Source organism: Littorina saxatilis, linkage group LG2 (genome assembly GCF_037325665.1).
Source record: "Littorina saxatilis isolate snail1 linkage group LG2, US_GU_Lsax_2.0, whole genome shotgun sequence".
In the NCBI taxonomy this organism is placed as follows: Eukaryota; Metazoa; Mollusca; class Gastropoda; order Littorinimorpha; family Littorinidae; genus Littorina; species Littorina saxatilis.
In genome coordinates, this window is record NC_090246.1 from 11,275,154 (window position 1) to 11,293,962 (window position 18,809).

The 18,809-nt window shown below is 40.7% G+C and overlaps 1 protein-coding gene across 2 annotated transcripts in view; it reads right to left on the reverse strand.

The window, feature by feature from the left end:
* Positions 1-3,772: 3,772 nt before the first annotated feature.
* Positions 3,773-18,809, reverse strand: part of LOC138958185 (uncharacterized) — a 30,622-nt gene continuing 15,585 nt past the window's right edge. Inside the window, exons 2-4 of one of the 2 annotated variants that reach the window (XM_070329270.1) lie at positions 9,969-10,136; positions 7,384-9,810; positions 3,773-4,277 (exon numbers count right to left, since the gene is read on the reverse strand). In XM_070329270.1, the coding sequence (XP_070185371.1) occupies positions 3,831-4,277; positions 7,384-9,597 (2,661 nt within the window). In that variant the 5' untranslated portion in view covers positions 9,598-9,810; positions 9,969-10,136 and the 3' untranslated portion in view covers positions 3,773-3,830. The remainder of the gene's footprint in view (positions 4,278-7,383; positions 9,811-9,968; positions 10,137-18,809) is intronic. The other variant, XM_070329271.1, reaches the window with a different exon arrangement.

The following is an 18,809-nucleotide window of genomic DNA, read 5'->3' on the forward strand; positions in this document are numbered from 1 at the left end:
AAGTTAAAACAAAGAGAGGTACAGAAAAGCGTGCTATCCTTCTTAGCGCAACTACTACCCCGCTCTTCTTGTCAATTTCACTGCCTTTGCCATGAGCGGTGGACTGACGATGCTACGAGTATACGGTCTTGCTGAAAAATGGCATTGCGTTCAGTTTCATTCTGTGAGTTCGACAGCTACTTGACTAAATATTGTATTTTCGCCTTACGCGACTTGTTATATTTAGTCAAGTTTTGACTAAATATTTTAACATCGAGGGGGAATCGAAACGAGGGTCGTGGTGTATGTGCGTGTGTCTGTGTGTCTGTGTCTGTGTGTGTGTAGAGCGATTCAGACTAAACTACTGGACCGATCTTTATGAAATTTGACATGAGAGTTCCTGGGTATGAAATCCCCATACGTTTTTTTCATTTTTTTGATAAATGTCTTTGATGACGTCATATCCGGCTTTTCGTGAACGTTGAGGCGGCACTGTCACGCCCTCATTTTTCAACCAAATTGGTTGAAATTTTGGTCAAGTAATCTTCGACGAAGCCCGGACTTCGGTATTGCATTTCAGCTTGGTGGCTTAAAAATTAATTAATGACTTTGGTCATTAAAAATCTGAAAATTGTAAACAAAAATAAAAATTTATAAAACGATCCAAATTTACGTTTAGCTTATTTTCCATCATTTGCTGATTCCAAAAACATATAAATATGTTATATTCGGATTAAAAACAAGCTCTGAAAATTAAATATATAAAAATTATTATCAAAATTAAATTGTCCAAATCAATTTAAAAACACTTTCATCTTATTCCTTGTCGGTTCCTGATTCCAAAAACATATAGATATGATATGTTTGGATTAAAAACACGCTCAGAAAGTTAAAACAAAGAGAGGTACAGAAAAGCGTGCTATCCTTCTTAGCGCAACTACTACCCCGCTCTTCTTGTCAATTTCACTGCCTTTGCCATGAGCGGTGGACTGACGATGCTACGAGTATACGGTCTTGCTGAAAAATGGCATTGCGTTCAGTTTCATTCTGTGAGTTCGACAGCTACTTGACTAAATATTGTATTTTCGCCTTACGCGACTTGTTTAATGCATTACAGTGTCCATTTCCATCAACTGGTTCCGTGGCCGAATGGTTCTCACATTCGCCTGATGCGCGATTGAGTCGAGTTCTAATCACCATATGTCCGTATTTTTTTTTACTCTTTGGCATTTGTTTATTTTTGTTTATTTTCTTCATGTGCAAAATAGAACGTTATAATAGCAAATTGATTAAAAACAATTGTTTAGGCAGGAATGGGTTTTTGTTTTGTTTTTTCGGTTACCATGATATTAATTTATTGATAAAGTTTGATAACTTAAACATGTAAACATTTGATTTAAAAAAAAATATGAAGAAGGATGCTCCCCGCTTAAAAAAACAAAGGTAAGAGAGACGAAAAAAACACCTAAAACTTTCTGTGCAAATCTACATCGTCATATTTATCCAAAGGATGAATGCGATCCCGGAAAATCTCAGATTTCTTCTCTCGATAATATTCCAACATCATGAAGGCCGCCATCTTGAATCACGAAGATAACACGGTGTTACTGTTAGCGATTGTAGAGACGAGGGGTAGGTCCTGTAACTTTGAAGGCGTCACGTGACTTTGGCGGGTCACAACGGGCTTTCGTGAATGCCGATTAGCGCGACTTACAGCTCAAACAGCGCCACCATGCGGCCAAGTGGCGCTAAAGAGCTTTCTTGAATACCAGTCCAGAACTATACTCTAGATCCCCACTCCAAAACTATACTCTAGAACTATACTCTAGATCCTCACTCTAGAACTATACTCCAGAACTGTACTCTAGATCCTCACTCTAGAGCTATACTCCAGAACTATACTCTAGATCCTCACTCTAGAGCTATACTCCAGAACTATACTCTAGATCCTCACTCTAGAACTATACTCCAGAACTATACTCTAGATCATCACTCTAGAACTATAGTCTAAAAAACAAGAGACCCGATGAAACTCTAATATAAAAAAACAAAGTCTAAAAAAACAATCTAACGAAACCAATCTTACGAACCTCGTCTGACGAACCTAATCTAACGAACCTAATCTAACATTCTACAGAAACCCCGTCTCACATTCCGCCCACTCTGTAAAACACAGAATGCACACCATCAGCATATATGAACAAAAGCAATTTCAAATATCCAAAGCTAAATTCTCTAACAAAAAAAACCCACATCGTTTCCTTCTTCAACAACACAATACAGTTTTCTTGAACATTCAAAATAAATCCACCACCAAGCATGCCACAGCCAGCATGCTCTATTTACCACTGCTTATTCAATTGAACATAAAAAGGAAAATATATGAACATCATAAGCTTACCCTTACCCGCAAGACAACGCTCACATTCCGATTTCCATCTCAACTTGTGACCGACACATCACACAACACGGCACTATAAAAATCAGCCCGACAGAGAAACACGTCTGATCTCCAGAAGAATCGTCGGAAAAAGGAAACCACAGGCAAAAATATCGCGTAATCTCGAGTCATACATCAAAATGAATTCGGCCTGAAGGGGTGTCAAGTACCAACAGACAGAAATTTTACATATGCAAATAACAGAATCGGCTAGTCCGCCAGACCATTTCAACACATAGAAAGAATAGTCTCGCAACAGTAGTGAATCCACAATAGCTTAGGGGTACTGTAATGTCACAATAGTTGAATCCACGATAGCTCAGGGGTACTGTGATGTCAAAATAAGTCAACCCACGATAGCACAAGGGTACCGTTTGTTCACATGGTCACACAGGCGTTAGATGGACGTTACAGGAAGAGACTGAAGCTAACAGTCTGAGCGGATATATCCGTACCTGGTCAGATAGAACCATATGAGTGGGTACGGATATATCTGTACCTGGGAGACAATGAGTTAAAATGTGTGAAGTTTCTAAAGCTCTGGCTTCAAACACAACAGGAAACAAGAAGGGCAAAGCCCATACGACTCACATGCTTGACCTTGACCTTTATATGACCTTGACCTTCAGGGTCAAGGTCAAATAACTAAACCTAGCAATGACATCATACACTAAGAACTGCTTTACACATTTTTTCTACCAAAATACATGTGACCTTGACCCAAGGTCAAGGTCATCCAAGGTCATGCAACACAAAGCTGTTAATTCAAGACATAGGAAGTACAATGGTGCTTATTGGCCCTTTCTACCATGAGATATGGTCACTTTTAGTGGTTCACTACCTTATTTTGGTCACATTTCATAAGGGTCAAAGTGACCTTGACCTTGATCATATGTGACCAAATGTGTCTTATGATGAAAGCATAACATGTGCCCCACATAATTTTTAAGTTTGAAACAGTTATCTTCCATAGTTCAGGGTCAAGGTCACTTCAAAATATGTATACAATCCAACTTTGAAGAGCTCCTGTGACCTTGACCTTGAAGCAAGGTAAACCAGTTTGGTATCAAAAGATGGGGCTTACTTTGCCCTTTATATCATATATAGGTGAGGTATTGAATCTCAAAAACTTCAGAGAAAATGGGAAAAATGGGAAAAATAGCTGTTTTTTAGACAACATTTATGGCCCCTGCGACCTTGACCTTGAAGCAAGGTCAAGATGCTATGTTTGTTTTTTGGGGCCTTGTCATCATACACCATCTTGCCAAATTTGGTACTGATAGACTGAATAGTGTCCAAGAAATATCCAACGTTACAGTTTTCCGGCCGGCCGGCCTAGACTCACTTTTGCTTCGCATGTGAGTCAAAAAAATGATAAATTTCCCTTTTTTTTCATTCGGTGATTATGCATTCAATGATGTTTCGATTGTCTTGCGACGCCCTGATTACTGTACTTGGCTAATTCTGAAAACAACGTGTTGACATGTTTCTCACAGAATTGCTTCAAATTGTCTTTCTGCTTCAATATATTCTTTAATTTCAACGGGTGAAGAAAAAAGGCTGTTTTACTGTAGTGGGACATTGGGGAATGTCTTGTACTGCCCCACAACTTCTTCCCTTGAATAAACCGTAAGTCTTGTCTCTTGGCAATCCCAAACATTATGGCGGGGAGAGCCAGTTCATCCATCACGCGGTGTTTCATGAAGGATCGCGAGATCGTAACGTAATCGTCCGCCATTTTTTGCGGCAGGTAGAACCAGTCGAATGCGCCGGACATAACGAGTCCCGCCATCTTGTTCGACTGATAGTAGTTTCTGATGAAGCGCTCTGCCTCCTCTTTGCTGGGATCTGGCCAGACCTGTAAACATGAACCAATTCAACATCACGTTGAATTGAAAGTATTGTACCCCCCTGATGCCAAAATCATGTAAACAAATAATTGAATAGAGAGGCATAAACAATGTATTGGTTTTCTTTGATTTCCTCAGGTGAGTCAAAACAATCCAATGTATCTTATGGTCAACGCAGCTTTAACGGTTGCGTCCATATAATCTAAAAACGGTTCATACATTTTCAAACATAGCATGTACATAAATAAGGAATGGTCGTATGCAATTTAAGAAGGCATTTAATGCTCCGAACTTTGCATGTATAGAATATATATTTACCATTATAGCTGTATGTGTGTCTGTGTGTGCGTCACTTTTGTCAACGCTATACAAATTATAATGAATGGCTATTGGTGAACGAATCCTACCTAAAAGAAAAAGTGTGTTTGTGTTCATGTCACTCGTGGTCAGGTTATGGTAACATTTAAGTCAAAATATGTGTAAAGAGCAGATATCGATTACAAAACAATTAAACCAGGCTCGATCAGCCGTGACACATTCCGGCGTTCAGTTTTATACTTCTCTTTAAATGACAATGGTAGGGGAAGTAGCTCAGTCGGTAGTGGCGCTGGCTTCAAAACCAGTCGTCACTATTGGCGTGGCTAGGGATTTATTTCCAAGAGTCAACTTTGTGACTCGATCTCCTTTGCGTTCGAACGCCCCCGTGTGCATGCATGCGCACGATAAAGATTCAAAGTTCACAGCGAAAGGAACATGACAGAAATGGTAGCGCCCTATTCTATGGCTGCTCGAATTTCCGTCATTGTAACTTAACAGGACTGTATGAAATCGTATCTTTATCCTTATCCATACAATGCCACTCCAGCACTCAGCGGCTTTCGTAGTGTAGTGATATGATATGGCGCTTACCAATTGATGCAACCCGGGTTCAACTTCTGGTCAGGGTGTACTTTCTTCACACATTCATTTTGATTTATTTTGTCTTCAGGATCTTCCTGTGTAAATGGATACGTATTTGGTTGCATCTGAGCAAGAGATGCCCCCCCCCCCCCCCCCATTAAATTGTGTGCATAAGTGGACAATGGTAGGTGTTTGGTTGTACCTCCGCGAGAGCCGAGAGGAGCTTGGTATTTCTGCTAGTATAAGATAAGAATGGTTAAACATTATAAAAAGAAAACACATCAGCAACCCGTTTTTTCAGACAGTGGCTGACGTCTTCAGGGCGGAATGGAAAAGTGAGGAATCTAATAAGAATAGTTGTATTGGTTGTATAATCTAATCTAAGAACTGTTAGAATCTGTTTAAGGCAATGAGCGGCACTAAAATGACCAAATTAAACTTGGAAAATACATGGAGTAACTTAGTTTTCTGGGTAGTTATTGAAGTGACTTATAAAAAGAAATGAAAAATTTGCGAAACCTAAAGGACATAGATTGCCGTCGCTATGGAAACTGGCATAAACAGCGCTATATTGGATTTCTAGGAAACGGTTTTACAGCAACATTATACATCAGAAATGCTTAATATTTGGCACAAAGATACACAAGACTTTATCTACAATCATATAGAACGATTTTGTTACAAAAGACAACAGTTGAATTTATATTAATTTTTGAAACAAGGATCTATATATATATACGACTAGTGTCTGTGTGTCTGTGTGTCTGTGTGTGTGTCTGTCTGTGCGCGATGCGCGGCCAAGGTTCTCGATGGATCTGCTTCAAATTTGGTGGGCTTATTCAGAGAGACCCCGGACACAACCTCATCGATGAGATATTTCAACAAGTGCTCTCAGCGCGCAGCGCGGAACCGATTTTGGTTCCACCTCAGCTATTTTGCTTCCACCTCAGCTTACCCGGGCCCCCATACCGACACACCATAGCCGCTACACCACATCACAACGCCAAAGTTCTCGGTGGATCTTTTTCAAATTTGGACACCGTATTCAGCTACACCCCGGACACAATATCATCGATGAAATATTTCAACACGTGCTCTCAGCGCGCAGCGCTGAACTCATTTTCGTTTTTGCGTTCATTTCACCATTATAAGTAACTCTTCCTTATCTTCTCCAGTGTTTGGCGTTTATCTCCCTTCCTTCGTGTGGCTTTCCCGTTCAGTTCTAAGTTACTATTACTATTTTTAGAATGTCACTGCGCTGTCCACTGCGCTGTCCAGAACGCTTCCCTTGCACCCGTAAGTTGTTCTTACTGTCAAAGTGAAAAGGTCGAATCAATTTATAGCCACGCGAAAAATACACTCTCACCTATCTCTATATATTTATAGATATAGATATACATATATATATATACGGCTTCTCTGTGTGTGTGTTTGTGTGTGTGTGTGTGGGAAAAAACCTGTTGATTGTAGACTTCTGTTTGTGATGGGGTCTAGCGGCTTTTGTCTGTCTGTATGTTCTGGCATTTGAGAAGCCACAACAGATAATATAGGGCTAAGAAATAAGCTCTAAAATTCTCAATCCCGTTTGACAGGACTTCGCTTGCAGAGGTGATTGTGATGAACCACCACGCTGTCTGTCTCTGTCTCGCGATTCACCCCGGCGAAGCCGGGTATTCCTCTAGTTAATGAATATGCGGTTAAAAATTCATAAATCCTTATTACAAAAATTATTATAAATTCAACTGCAGTCTTTTGTCAAAAAATCGCTCTATATGATTGTAGATAAAAGTCTTGTGTATCTTTGTGTCAAATATCATGCATTTCTTATGTATGATGACGCTGTAAAACCGTTTCCTAGAAATCTAATATGGCGGCTGTTTCCATAGCAACGGCAATCTGTGGCCATTCATTTTCACAATTGTTTCATTAATTTTTACAAGTCACATCAATAACTACCCAGAAAACTAAGTTATTCCGTGTATTCTCCAAGTTTAATTTTAGTGCCACGCATCGCCCTAAGAGGATGGAAGTCGCTTGTTCATTTCAATGCTTGTTATTCTCTCATGTGCCAGGAGAATGGTCCCGAATAACTCTCACTTACTCTATTACACATGTCGTGTGCATTTAAAGCGCTCACTTTCCTTTGTTTATCAGATATCTAAGAAATGTCCATAAGTTTCGAAGGTTGCGTGCATATAACTAATCCCAACTGACCTCTGATCCGGCGAGATGGTTGCGGTAGGGCGAGTGAGCAGCTTTGTCTTTCAAACGGATGGCAGAGAAGGTGGTCAGGGGACGGAGGAAGGTCCCGTTACGGTGAAGGCTGGGGTCCAAAATGGCCAGCTGGGCAGGAGACAGCCGACTGACATGGGTCCAGTTAGGTTCCAAACTCAAGATGTCCTGATCAGACAGGCCGGAGAGTGTCTCCAGGCCTGCCAGAGTGCTCAGCCAAGGGACACGGCCTTTAGGGCCCGGCCACCAAACCCATCCCCCGAATTTAGCTTCCTCCGCACTGCGGATCCTACCCCCGGAGTTCAGCAAAGTGTCTCTGGAAGCGTTCACCATGTTCCAGGTGTTGAGCAAAGTGTCGTCACCCATGTGCAGGTATCCTCGCACCCCAGGTATGTTCATCTGCACCACTGACGCCACGCACTCGTAGAAGAGATACCAGCTATCGCTGAAGCCCTCCACGAAAGACAAGCCTTTAGCGAGGGCTTGCTGGTTAGAGTTCTTGGTGCTGAGCAGCTGCCCCACGTCAGGCACGCAGTAGAAGATGTGTTTGAAGAAAGGTCTGTGCAGCGTCTCCAAGACGGGAAGGTTGTGCCAGAAATAGGAATTGGAGTTGAAGACGACGACCAGAGCGATGTCTGAAATGAAGGGGTTTCTCCACTGGTCAACTGGAAAGAGATCGCTTCTGTTGCAACCTGTCTCCAGAGAACTCACCAAGTGTTGCTTGAGGGATTGCTGCCACGAAGCACCTCCCGATTCTAAACGAGCCTGGAAGTTTCCTAACGCCACACGAACCTCGCTTGTCTTTCTTACCCCTCGCCACGGTGTTCTGACTTTCTTGGGTTCAATGGCTCCCAGTTCCCTGAGGACACGTATCCAGGATACCAGGAGGTTGCTTTCGTACTGGTCTATGCACTCCTCTTTGAGTAGAAACGTGGCAAGATCATTGAAGCAAGGAAAAAATCTTTGGGTGTGATTGCACTTCCAAGCGTTCAGAACTTCAGCCAGAGTCTTAGCATTCATATTCTCGTTGGAGCCAGGGCCTTTTGTCTTTCCGATTAACATCGAACAAAGATGTACGGTTGGCTTCGTTAAGCTAGTGTTTCCTGCAGTATCAATGCTCGCTGTTTTTTGTCCATTACCTTGTTTTTCTACCTGAGCATTGTCATCCTTCTTCTCGGAAGACCTACCGTGTATCTGATAGAATCCCACAAAAGCGTCGAGCTCCCTGAGGAGTCTGTGTTGGAGAAAGTGACGTAACAGCTGACAGCGAGGACCACGTGACACACATGGCACCAGCAGCGCCCACATCGCCTCCTTGCGGTACAGGCTGCAGGTAGGCACAGCGGGGGAATAACTCTCCTGGCCCACAAACACTGGAGGGGTTGACGGGTCGAATCTTAAACCAGCAGCACTCGAGGACTCCTCAGTCTTACCGCCGGTGTGAACAATATCCTTGGAGATATCAGACAGGCCGTGTTTGACCAGGACTCTGTCAAAGTCTCTAATGTAGTAAAACCTTGAATTGTCAATCATACCATTGGCCCCGCCAACAGCCCGAGGGAGCCCCGCCCAGGCCCCGAAGTGAGAGTAAGGGTTGAAGAGCAGAGTTTCGTTGTACATCAATCCCCGCTCCCTGTCAGCACGGAAGCTCAGTGTCCTGACGGCTTCAGACAATGACGTCATACAGTCAGCGTCAAGGATGACGTCAGCGCCGCCACTGATGGCAGTGAGGTAGGCCAAGTTCTTCAGCAGCAGTCTCCCCTGTCCCTCTTTTGCACCCGGGGTGCTGGCCCACCCTGCAATGTGGTTGAGGGTCAGTTCCAGGGAAAGGGAGATGCATGTTGGTGGCTTACATCTCCCTGTTTTTCTTACCTCCCCTGTCAGTACAATCCTCCAACCAGGTGGCGCGATGAGATTAGACGCGCAAGCTCCGGACGTGACGTCAAGAACGATCCACTGGTGGTGAGGAGTGATGTTGAGGTTGCGGATGAATCTCAAGTGCTGCCGGCCGAGCACAGAGCCGTCCTCTATCACAAGTGCAGCTTGGATATCCACGCCATTTTCCCGGAAGCGTCTTTGACTGAGCTGCACCACGGCAAGGACGATTGTCCAGAAAAGCAGTAACAAGAAACATTTCCGCAGCGAAAGGACGCCGCAGCAAGTCTGGTTTTTATGCATAATGTCATGTAATGTCATGTTCAACTTTCGCTGGTGTCGAGAACAATTTTCTTGTCTTGCTGTTGGGACCCAGGCATATCAAATGGTTAAAAAAAAGTCCTTCAGTGCCTTCTTTTACTGCTTTAGGTGACTGTTCAGTGATTTTAGTCACCAAGGTTGATGCTGCTGGCTTCCTAGGCAGTGAGTCGTTGTTGGCGACGCTCTGTTCGATTGGTGCCGATTGAGCGAGCTCTGTGAGAAACAGACAAAGGAATGTGTAGCTTTCTGGTTACCAGCCCTTCTACAACATTTTATGCATTTCAAAAATATATTTAGTCATCGCTGAAGCAAGGGCTTACCTTCAATCCGGATAGAAACCAAAAACTTTACAGACAAATGGCAAAGTTTACCTTGAATCGCGTCAAGCGCGGCGTTCATCAGCCGTCGGCTTCGATCCGGTTATCCCCCGTGGTCCAGTATCTGTCGTGTCACTTGTTTGTCTGCTTTACAGGCTGTTCCATCCAGGTTTTTGACAAGGTGGATCATTGTTGGCGATGCTTTGTTCGATTGGGCGAACTCTGTGAGGAACGGAAAAATAAATGTTTTGGCTTTCTGCTGTTGTTGCGATGAACACTTACAACACCTGCGCCCTTCCACACGGGGGATAACCTGATCAAAGCCGATCGTCTGATTAACCGTGCTTGACGCGATTCAAGGCCAGTTTTCTCTAAAAAAAAAAACACACCAGGTACTGTAAGAAGGGGAATATTTGCTTGACATGAAATTTGTTTTGATTTGCAAAATTCTTCTAAAACTTTCAAATCATTTAATTTGGACTTATCATTTTTAATCACATTTTCAGCTATTTTAGAAAAATGTGTGTTTAAATCATCGGGAGATATGTCCTTGATACAACTCGGATGACTGGCAGCCTTTTTATTTGTAAGTTCATTTATTGCCTTCCATATATTCTTTAAGTTTTGCTTTGAACTTGAAGATGCTAGGTCACGAAAATATTTTATCTTTTTTGTTCGTTTAAGTGAATTTACCTTATTTCTCTGTTCTCTGTATTCCTCTTCCTTGCCAACCGATTTTTAAAAAAATCGCGATGGTCAATGGCATGTTGTAAATCATTATCAAACCATTTAGGTTTTACAATGTGCCTAACTCTATTTATTCTCCATGGAGCATGTTTATCGTATATGTCATTGAAGGCACTAAGCCAATGTGTTAGGGCTTCGTCCGGATCCGTAAAATTGTAAGTATCAGATAGTGGGGAATTCCAAAGTTCATGTAGAAAGGTGTCTTTGTTAAATTGAGAAAAAGAGCGATATTTTATTGTCTTGTGACCAACTTTAGGAATTTTGACACAGAGAAAGAGAGAGAGAGAGAGAGAGAGAGAGAGAGACAGACAGAGAGAGAGAGAGAGAGATAGAGAGAGAGTTCTGATGGCTGTTTGAATCGAACATTTTGCATCAAACCAAATTGTGAATCTGCTGCTCCATTCGCAGTTCGCAGCTCGGCGTACGTTCATCTTGCACATTTGACTGCATCGATGAAATATTCTACCCCCAAGATCTGTCGTGTTCCCAGCCAGCATGATTCTGCGTGACGCATGCGTTATTTCTGCGTTTTTCATGCGGGGATGCGTACGGCCTCGTGACACCTTCGCTTCGCGCGCGTTACTTTTCGCCAACTTTTACGCAGATTGTCGCATTTGAAACGACTTCACCACGCAGTGTATAGCTCGCATGGATTCAATGAAAAGGTGATTGCAATTATTGTTTTTCCTAATTTTATACCGTGTGTTTATGCTTGTTCTTCACGAAATAATTTATTATATTTTATGTTATTTAAGAATATTTACTTTTACATTTTGGTTATGAATAGTTATTCTTCTTCAAAAACTTTTTTTTTTTTAGAAAAAAAATTGCATAAAAGCTTTCAATCCGTTATTTTTCAGTTTCGGTTAAAAAAAATACATTTAAAAGTTTAAAAAAATAATTTTATTTTATGTAATGGTTTTCCCATTTAATTTGTATTTAATCATTTTGTTATTACTAACATTTATTTATTTAATTGTTATCCTGATAATTTTTATCTTAAAATAAATATAATGATTATTTTAATTTGTATTATCATTATAATTGTTTTAGCATGTATTATTATTATTGTAATGGGGATTTGGTATTGTTGTAGGAATCAGCTTTCCACAAAATAATGTCGTGGAAAAATCTAGGCAAAGCATAATAAAATTAGTATATGAACAGAAAAGATAACTGAAATCTATATGAACACCCATAACAAAAAGATAAAAACATTAAACAAATTCAGATTAAACAAAAAAAATGTAAACTAAAGTAACTTTGAAACTAATTATCTACTCAAAATAAAGGCGGATGTTAATGGTGGTTACATAACATTTGTTCTCAGCATTTTTTCATTTTATTTTATTTTGCTGTGGAAGAAAATCTTTATGAAAGTTCCATTTCAGGGGAGACAGTTACCTTGACTGCAAAAAGCAATTTATGGAAGTTATTTCCCTTGTCTGTCAGACCCATCTTGAACACACGGCCAGTACCGTGTAACTGGCCTTGACACGGAACGATCCAAGGGGGGCAATCTCAGTCATCTGAAAGGGGGAAATCCAAATGCAATCCGCCTTGTTCGATTTTATGGGATTGGACGATAGAGAAAAATAAGAAAAGCAAACGCTGGAGTCCAGTCTGGACGAAACTGCTATCAAGAACGCAGAATTGATTTTTCCTGAGTTTTTTTTAGCCGTAAGCGCCATGTTTATCGGAGCAGGAAACTCTTCCAGAGTGAGGCCCCTTTGTTGGTTTCACTGCGGCCGCATTGTGAACAGCAGTTATGAGAAATTCAAAATGAGAAATGGCGCTTACGGCTAAAAAAAACAAAAACTCAGAAAAAATCAATTCTGCGTTCTTGATAGCAGTTTCGTCCAGACTGGACTCCAGCTTTTGCTTTTCTTATTTTTCTCTATCGTCCAAGCCCATAAAATCGAACAAGGCGGATTGCGTTTGGATTTCCCCCTTTCAGATGACTGAGATTGCCCCCCTTGGATCGTTCCGTGTCAAGGCCAGTTACACGGTACTGGCCGTGTGTTCAAGATGTGTCAGACCTACTCCAATCTCGAACTTCCTGTTGGCAAGAAGTCTGTCAATCCACATTGTATCGGCGTTTTTTTTGCTTTTTCTTCTTATTGACTTGTATTTTTGACTTGCTTATTGGATGCAAGGTAATCTTATCCTTCTCTCTGGAATGAAGATTGACTTCTTTCAAGAATAGGTAAGTTGATCAACCGAAAGAAAGACTTGGGAATTTTAATTTTTGATAGCTCGCGGCCTTCGGCTTAGTTTGATGGCAGAGAGAGTTTCTCACACTTTCGATTTTTGTTCGCCTAGAAGAACACTGTTCTATTCATTCATGTTTGTTTTGTCTGAAAGATGAATGAATGAACTAACTTTTCCAAAAACATGAAGTTGATTGATGCAGTGGTTTGTTTTTAAGGAATTGTGGAAGAGTGAAAATGCCATCCGAATCCCGATTTGCGGGTCGCTCACGGCACCATAAAAACTGAATTTTCGTTTATCATTTTATGTCTCATTGTCTGTTTCTTGGTGAACTTTGGTTAGTTCCTAATCTGGTCGAGTCATTGCGGCAGCAGTTGTCAGGAGCTTTAGTAGTAATACTAATAGGATCTTCACATATATCTGTTTTTTTTTATTTGTATCTTTTTATTTTTCCACAGATGTTCAACGTTCAGTTCCGCATACTGACATAGTGGAATATTCTGTGTCTGAGTCTCGGAAAATAGAAAAATTACCCTTGTTCCCGAGGCATGCATAGACTAGAGAGGCAGGCAGAGGCTGTGTCAGTGTGTGCAGTGATAAAGTTGAAAAACAGATTTTTTTGAAATAAAAATAAAAAATACATCACAGAGAAAATAAATTTACTAATTTAGTGAAATTGAGATGCTTATATTTAATAATTAATATTCCAGTTTTGATGTTTGCGTGTTACTGTTAGGTTTGGGAATCAATGTGATCCTATTTAACTTCCAAGTATTTATTTTTTCAGAAAGCTTTGAGTATGACGGTGCTCACTGCTTGTTTGAACTGAAGGTGAAGAAAGCTGAGATGGACAGTGACCTTAACACCGCCACCGATGCCAGTAACGCAGACTGTCGTCCCGTCCCGGCGAGGTGAAGATGAACAGGTATGGCTCGATAGCAATGAGTGTCTCATTCAGAGTCATTGATAGTGACAGTGTCTTTTTGTTCTGTGACTTTGGCTTATTTTGTGTTTTATTCTTTTAGTTATAACCAGATGTGTCAAACAAATTCAGCTGATCTCTTTTACTGTTTTAGTGAAACAAATGTATTGTTTTCAGTAAAGGGGAAAAAATCGGGTGGGGGCGGTTGGTCGATTTTATTTTTATATACATTTTTTTTTTAATAGTTTTATTGATGTTTGTTTTTAATTAACACATGCATCTCATTGATGAGAAAGTGTGAACTGTGTCCGCGGGATGCCAGAGAAGAGTAACTTTTCATCCAAAGTCTGCAAAATTGAATTTAAAATCTAACCTTTTTGATGAATATTTTTGAATGAATACAAAAAGTTTTAGTGTTTGGAGGAAAACATAAGGTCAGTTTAACTTTAAACAAGGATTTTTAGTGTGTGTTTGTTCTTCTGTCTAAAAAAAAAAAAGAAATCTGCTTGGAGTAAATACACACAAAAATGTTCATTCCCAACTGCTGAGTCCCTACATCTTTTTACGCCATCACATGCCACTTTGTATGCCCCTTTGAAAATGATTGCTGCTGGAGAAGGTTCTACAGGAGCAGATGGACCTGATGCGACTAATTTAGTAATTGGTCGCCAAAGAATCATGGTGGAGCCAGAGCCTTTGCTACTGTTCGATGGAGTCATCTTTTTACTGTTGAGTGTGGAAGATGTTGAAGGCACATGATGGATCTGTCGAAGGAGTGATCAGTGGTACTGGTAGGTGGCTTTGAATGCTATTGTTAAAGCAGACCAGTCATGCCTGTGCTATTTTCCCCAGATAACTGTAGCAAGATCTTGTGAGTGTGACATGTTAATGTTATTGTTAGACGCTCTTTAGGCTTTAAATGTTACCTTGAGTGTGTGCTTTTTGGAGGATGCCAGATCTGAGATGTCATCACGCTTCACAGGTGTATCTTAACTGTTCATCATTTCTCAGTCATGACCAGTTACCCATTATCCTGGGAATTGATGCAAGGTTTATGCGTATTGGTCACATTTGTGAATTTAACCAACACATTTTGATGATAAAACTATGCTTATGGGTACGCACAATGATGGGCCTCTTTTTCTCATGTGGGGTGCGGAAAATGCATGCACCACTTTGTTTTCTGTGATCATTGCATCTGTGAGAAATAATGCAAATATTGCTCTGTGGCCAGAGCTGCCATCTGCTAGGTTTTCAGGGATGTAACAGAAATTGCTACGCTGTTTCCTCAAGTTCAAAATTGCAAGTGCTACACTCAAGCAAATAACCACAAACATGAAACAGTGCCTTCTTGTGAGTTCTGATTCTCACTTTGTGTAGGCATCGGATTATGGGTCAGAAAAAAATTGTCCACACTGTCACGGTTGACGCTCTCTTCTATGTTTGTGCTTTCCAAATGAAGATTTGTGAGATAGCATTGAATGATTGATGCAGGTCACCTGAGGTGTGTGATCACATTTTATGACAATGCTACCATTTGCTCTTCTGAAAACTTGTTTTTAAAGCAAGTGCGATTATTGATTTTTTTGTTCCAGGTGACAGTATGATGCTTCCAGATTGAATTGTTTGTATGTGAAGAAGAGCTGTCTGAATATTTGATTTTTGTAATTCAGTTGGCTTGTTTTGTTTGTTTCAGATCCATGACCATGAGCTCGGTGTGGTTGGTGGACATGAACTAAAGACGACTACTGATGCTGTGATGACGAAGGTGTTCCATAGGCTACACGGTTGCTGACAGGGGGCTCTGGGGGAGGGCAGGGAAAGAGACCATGAGGTACGCTGCGACTAAAAGCCATCAATAGTGAGTTGTTTTTCATAATTTGTAAAATCATCCTGGTCCTTTTAGGAAGAAGATAAAATACATGTCTACAAAACAACAAATTATTTCTGTCTCAAATTTTGTTCTTTGGAATCAATTTTAAATTTGCCATGTTTCACATGTGAATGATAGTTGTCAAAGCTTTTACACTTCACATTAAATTGCTAGAAGCCAAGTTCCTGAGCTCATTTGTCAGTGTCATGGATTTTCGACTACGAAATAAGGATGTTAGCAAACGGCATGAAGTCGTCACATATGCGTCTGCACGTCACAGTACATGTATTATGAATTTCCGAAGGCCCCCAAATAAAAAGTCATTGTAAAGGTAACTTTAAAACAAATATTAGGGTAGGTATTTTTTTACTTCTCTTCTACAAGGATTACAATGTGTTGTAATTTCCTCACTCAAGTATAGTTGGTGTGTTGTAAAAGCGTATGGTGTGTATGCAAGTTTGTGTGTCTGTATGATTTTTAGCAAGTTTACAGGCGTCAGGAAATAAACTTTAGACTTTTCTCAAATCAGTGATAGTTGTTTGATGATGTAAGTTCATGTTTTTTTTTGTTTTGTCATTCAGAGGCTGTTCCGTAAAGCTGTACGGGTGCCACAGGTCAAGACCTTGAAGACGGCCGTTCAAGACCGGTTTTTGGAGGTCTGTGATAAAAGAAAGAGACAACAGGCCATGGAAGAGCCTTCATGATTTGGTTTACAGTCATTGAACTTTGTAATCTCTGTTGGCTTATTTACAATGCTAGTTGCAATAATTTGATGAATGCAAGATTTGACTCGCCTGAGAAATTGCTAGTGAGTAATTGTATTTCCCAGTTCAGGTCTGTGTGGCTGATGGGTAATGTACAGAAGAGTCTGGGGTTTTGTTGCACATTATATATAAGCTAAGCTTTAAACTTCACACTCTTCTACAAATGATGTTCAGACATAATGTACCCTTTTAGGTTGTGTCAGAACGACTTAAGACTATAATAATAATAATAATGATAATAAATGAGCATTTATATAGCGCAACATCATAACTTTACAAGTAGCCTATGCTCTTTGCGCTTGACACATTTAAAATTAAAACACAGTTATACAAGCATTTACATCTACATTCATAGTCAGCAACGCTTAATTAAAAGCATACACCATCAAACATACATTACAAAAGATTCTTCCACTAACTAAATAATAAAAACATGAATAAAATAGGTAGTGAAAACAAGGAAATACCAGCTGAATACCCTTAATCAAACAGAACCTGTTATCAACAATACTGAAAAACAGCCCTAGATGTTTATATACATTATCACATTATCACTAAAACAACAAATACACTACATGTAGCCTACTGATGGACTGAGAAAACAAAATCAGGGGTTGTATTTCTTGAAGAGGTGCGTTTTAAGTGCTCGTTTGAATGCTTGGGGTGTCTGAGAGTGGCGGATGTGAAAGGGGAGAGAATTCCATTGTGTGGGTGCGCAGAAAGTAAAAGTGCGTTGTCCGTATGTTTTGGTTTTGGTGTGTGGTATGGTGAGGATGCGACAGTCAGAAGAGGCACGGAGTTGTCTTGCCGGAGAATAGACGGTGAGGAGTTCAGAGAAGTAAGCAGGAGACGAGCCAGAAAAGAAGTTAAAGCAGAGGGTGGACAGTTTGTAGTCAATGCGGGCTTGAATAGGTAACCAGTGCAGTGTGTGAAGAAGTGGTGTTGCGTGATCTCGTTTTCGTGCTTTGAGAATGAGGCGTGCTGCCGAGTTTTGGACTTTTTGTAGTTTATGCAGGAGGTACAGAGGACAGCCAGAGAGAAGAGAGTTGCAGTAGTCAAGTTTAGAAAGAACAAAGGCACAGACAAGAGTGTTAGTTGTTTGAGAGGAGAGTGTGTGGCGAATGGTGCTGATCTTACGAAGCTCAAAATAAGCTGCTCTACAGACTAAAGATATATGTTTGTTAAGGGTCATGTCAGATGAAAGGGTGAATCCAAGGTTTCTAGCTGATGGTGAGAAAAGAATGTCGGTGTTGCCTATTTGAACAGAAACAGGTTGGGGAGAGGGAAATGTAGTGTTCTTCTTTTTGCACAGTAAGACTTCAGTCTTATCATCATTCAGCTTAAGTTTGTTATCGACCATCCAAGATTTAACATCAGTGATGCATGTCTGAATGGTCTGGATGGCGGAATGTGTCTCTGCAGGGGGACTGGGTTTATACAGCTGGGTGTCATCAGCAAAAGACTGATTTAAAACAGAATGGTTTTGAATCAGTGTGGATAGGGGCTTAGTGTACATGATGAAAAGGATGGGACCGAGTACTGAACCTTGAGGAACACCGAAAGAAAGTGGGGCTGGAGCAGACATCTGGCCATCGACAAGCACAGCCTGAGTCCTGCCAATGAGATAGGACTCAAGCCATGCTAGCGGTGGACCGGAGATGCCGTACAGAGTCTGAAGTCTATGGAGAAGCGTGACATGGTCAATCGTGTCGAACGCTGCAGAAAGGTCAAGTAGGATAAGCACTGACACATCACTACCATTCATAGCAGACAGAATGTCACTGATTACTTTAAGTAGGGCTGTCTCAGTACAGTGAGAAGGGTGATAAGCGGACTGAGAGTGCGAGATCAAATCATGGGTGTTCAAATATGACAACAGCTGCTTCAAAACAACCTTTTCAAAAACTTTGGACAAGAATGATAAATTAGATACAGGACGATAGTTCTTCAAAATATTGACATCAAGGCTAGGTTTTTTGAGAAGTGGTTTGACAAGTGCAGTTTTGAACAATGATGGAAAAACACCAGACTAAACTGGAATTAGTGCTCAACTACCATTACTATCAGTGGAGACGCATGGATGCATTTGAACTTTTCTTGTGGGTATCCCGTACTAAAAATATAGAATACATGATTCTGGGAAAGCTGTTCAAGGGCACTTACACACTATATTCGATTTTTAATACACGACTCAAACCTTCAGGATAAATTAAAATGAATAAAATACAAGTATAAAGAGTTCAGAAAAGAAGAACACAAAAAGTGAACAAATAGAGAGAAAAGGTTTTAACAATTCCTTGCCATTTATGGGAGTCGAACCCAAGACCGCCAGGACGGCTAGTGTACTACCACTGGGCCAACCAAGCACACAATTCCCA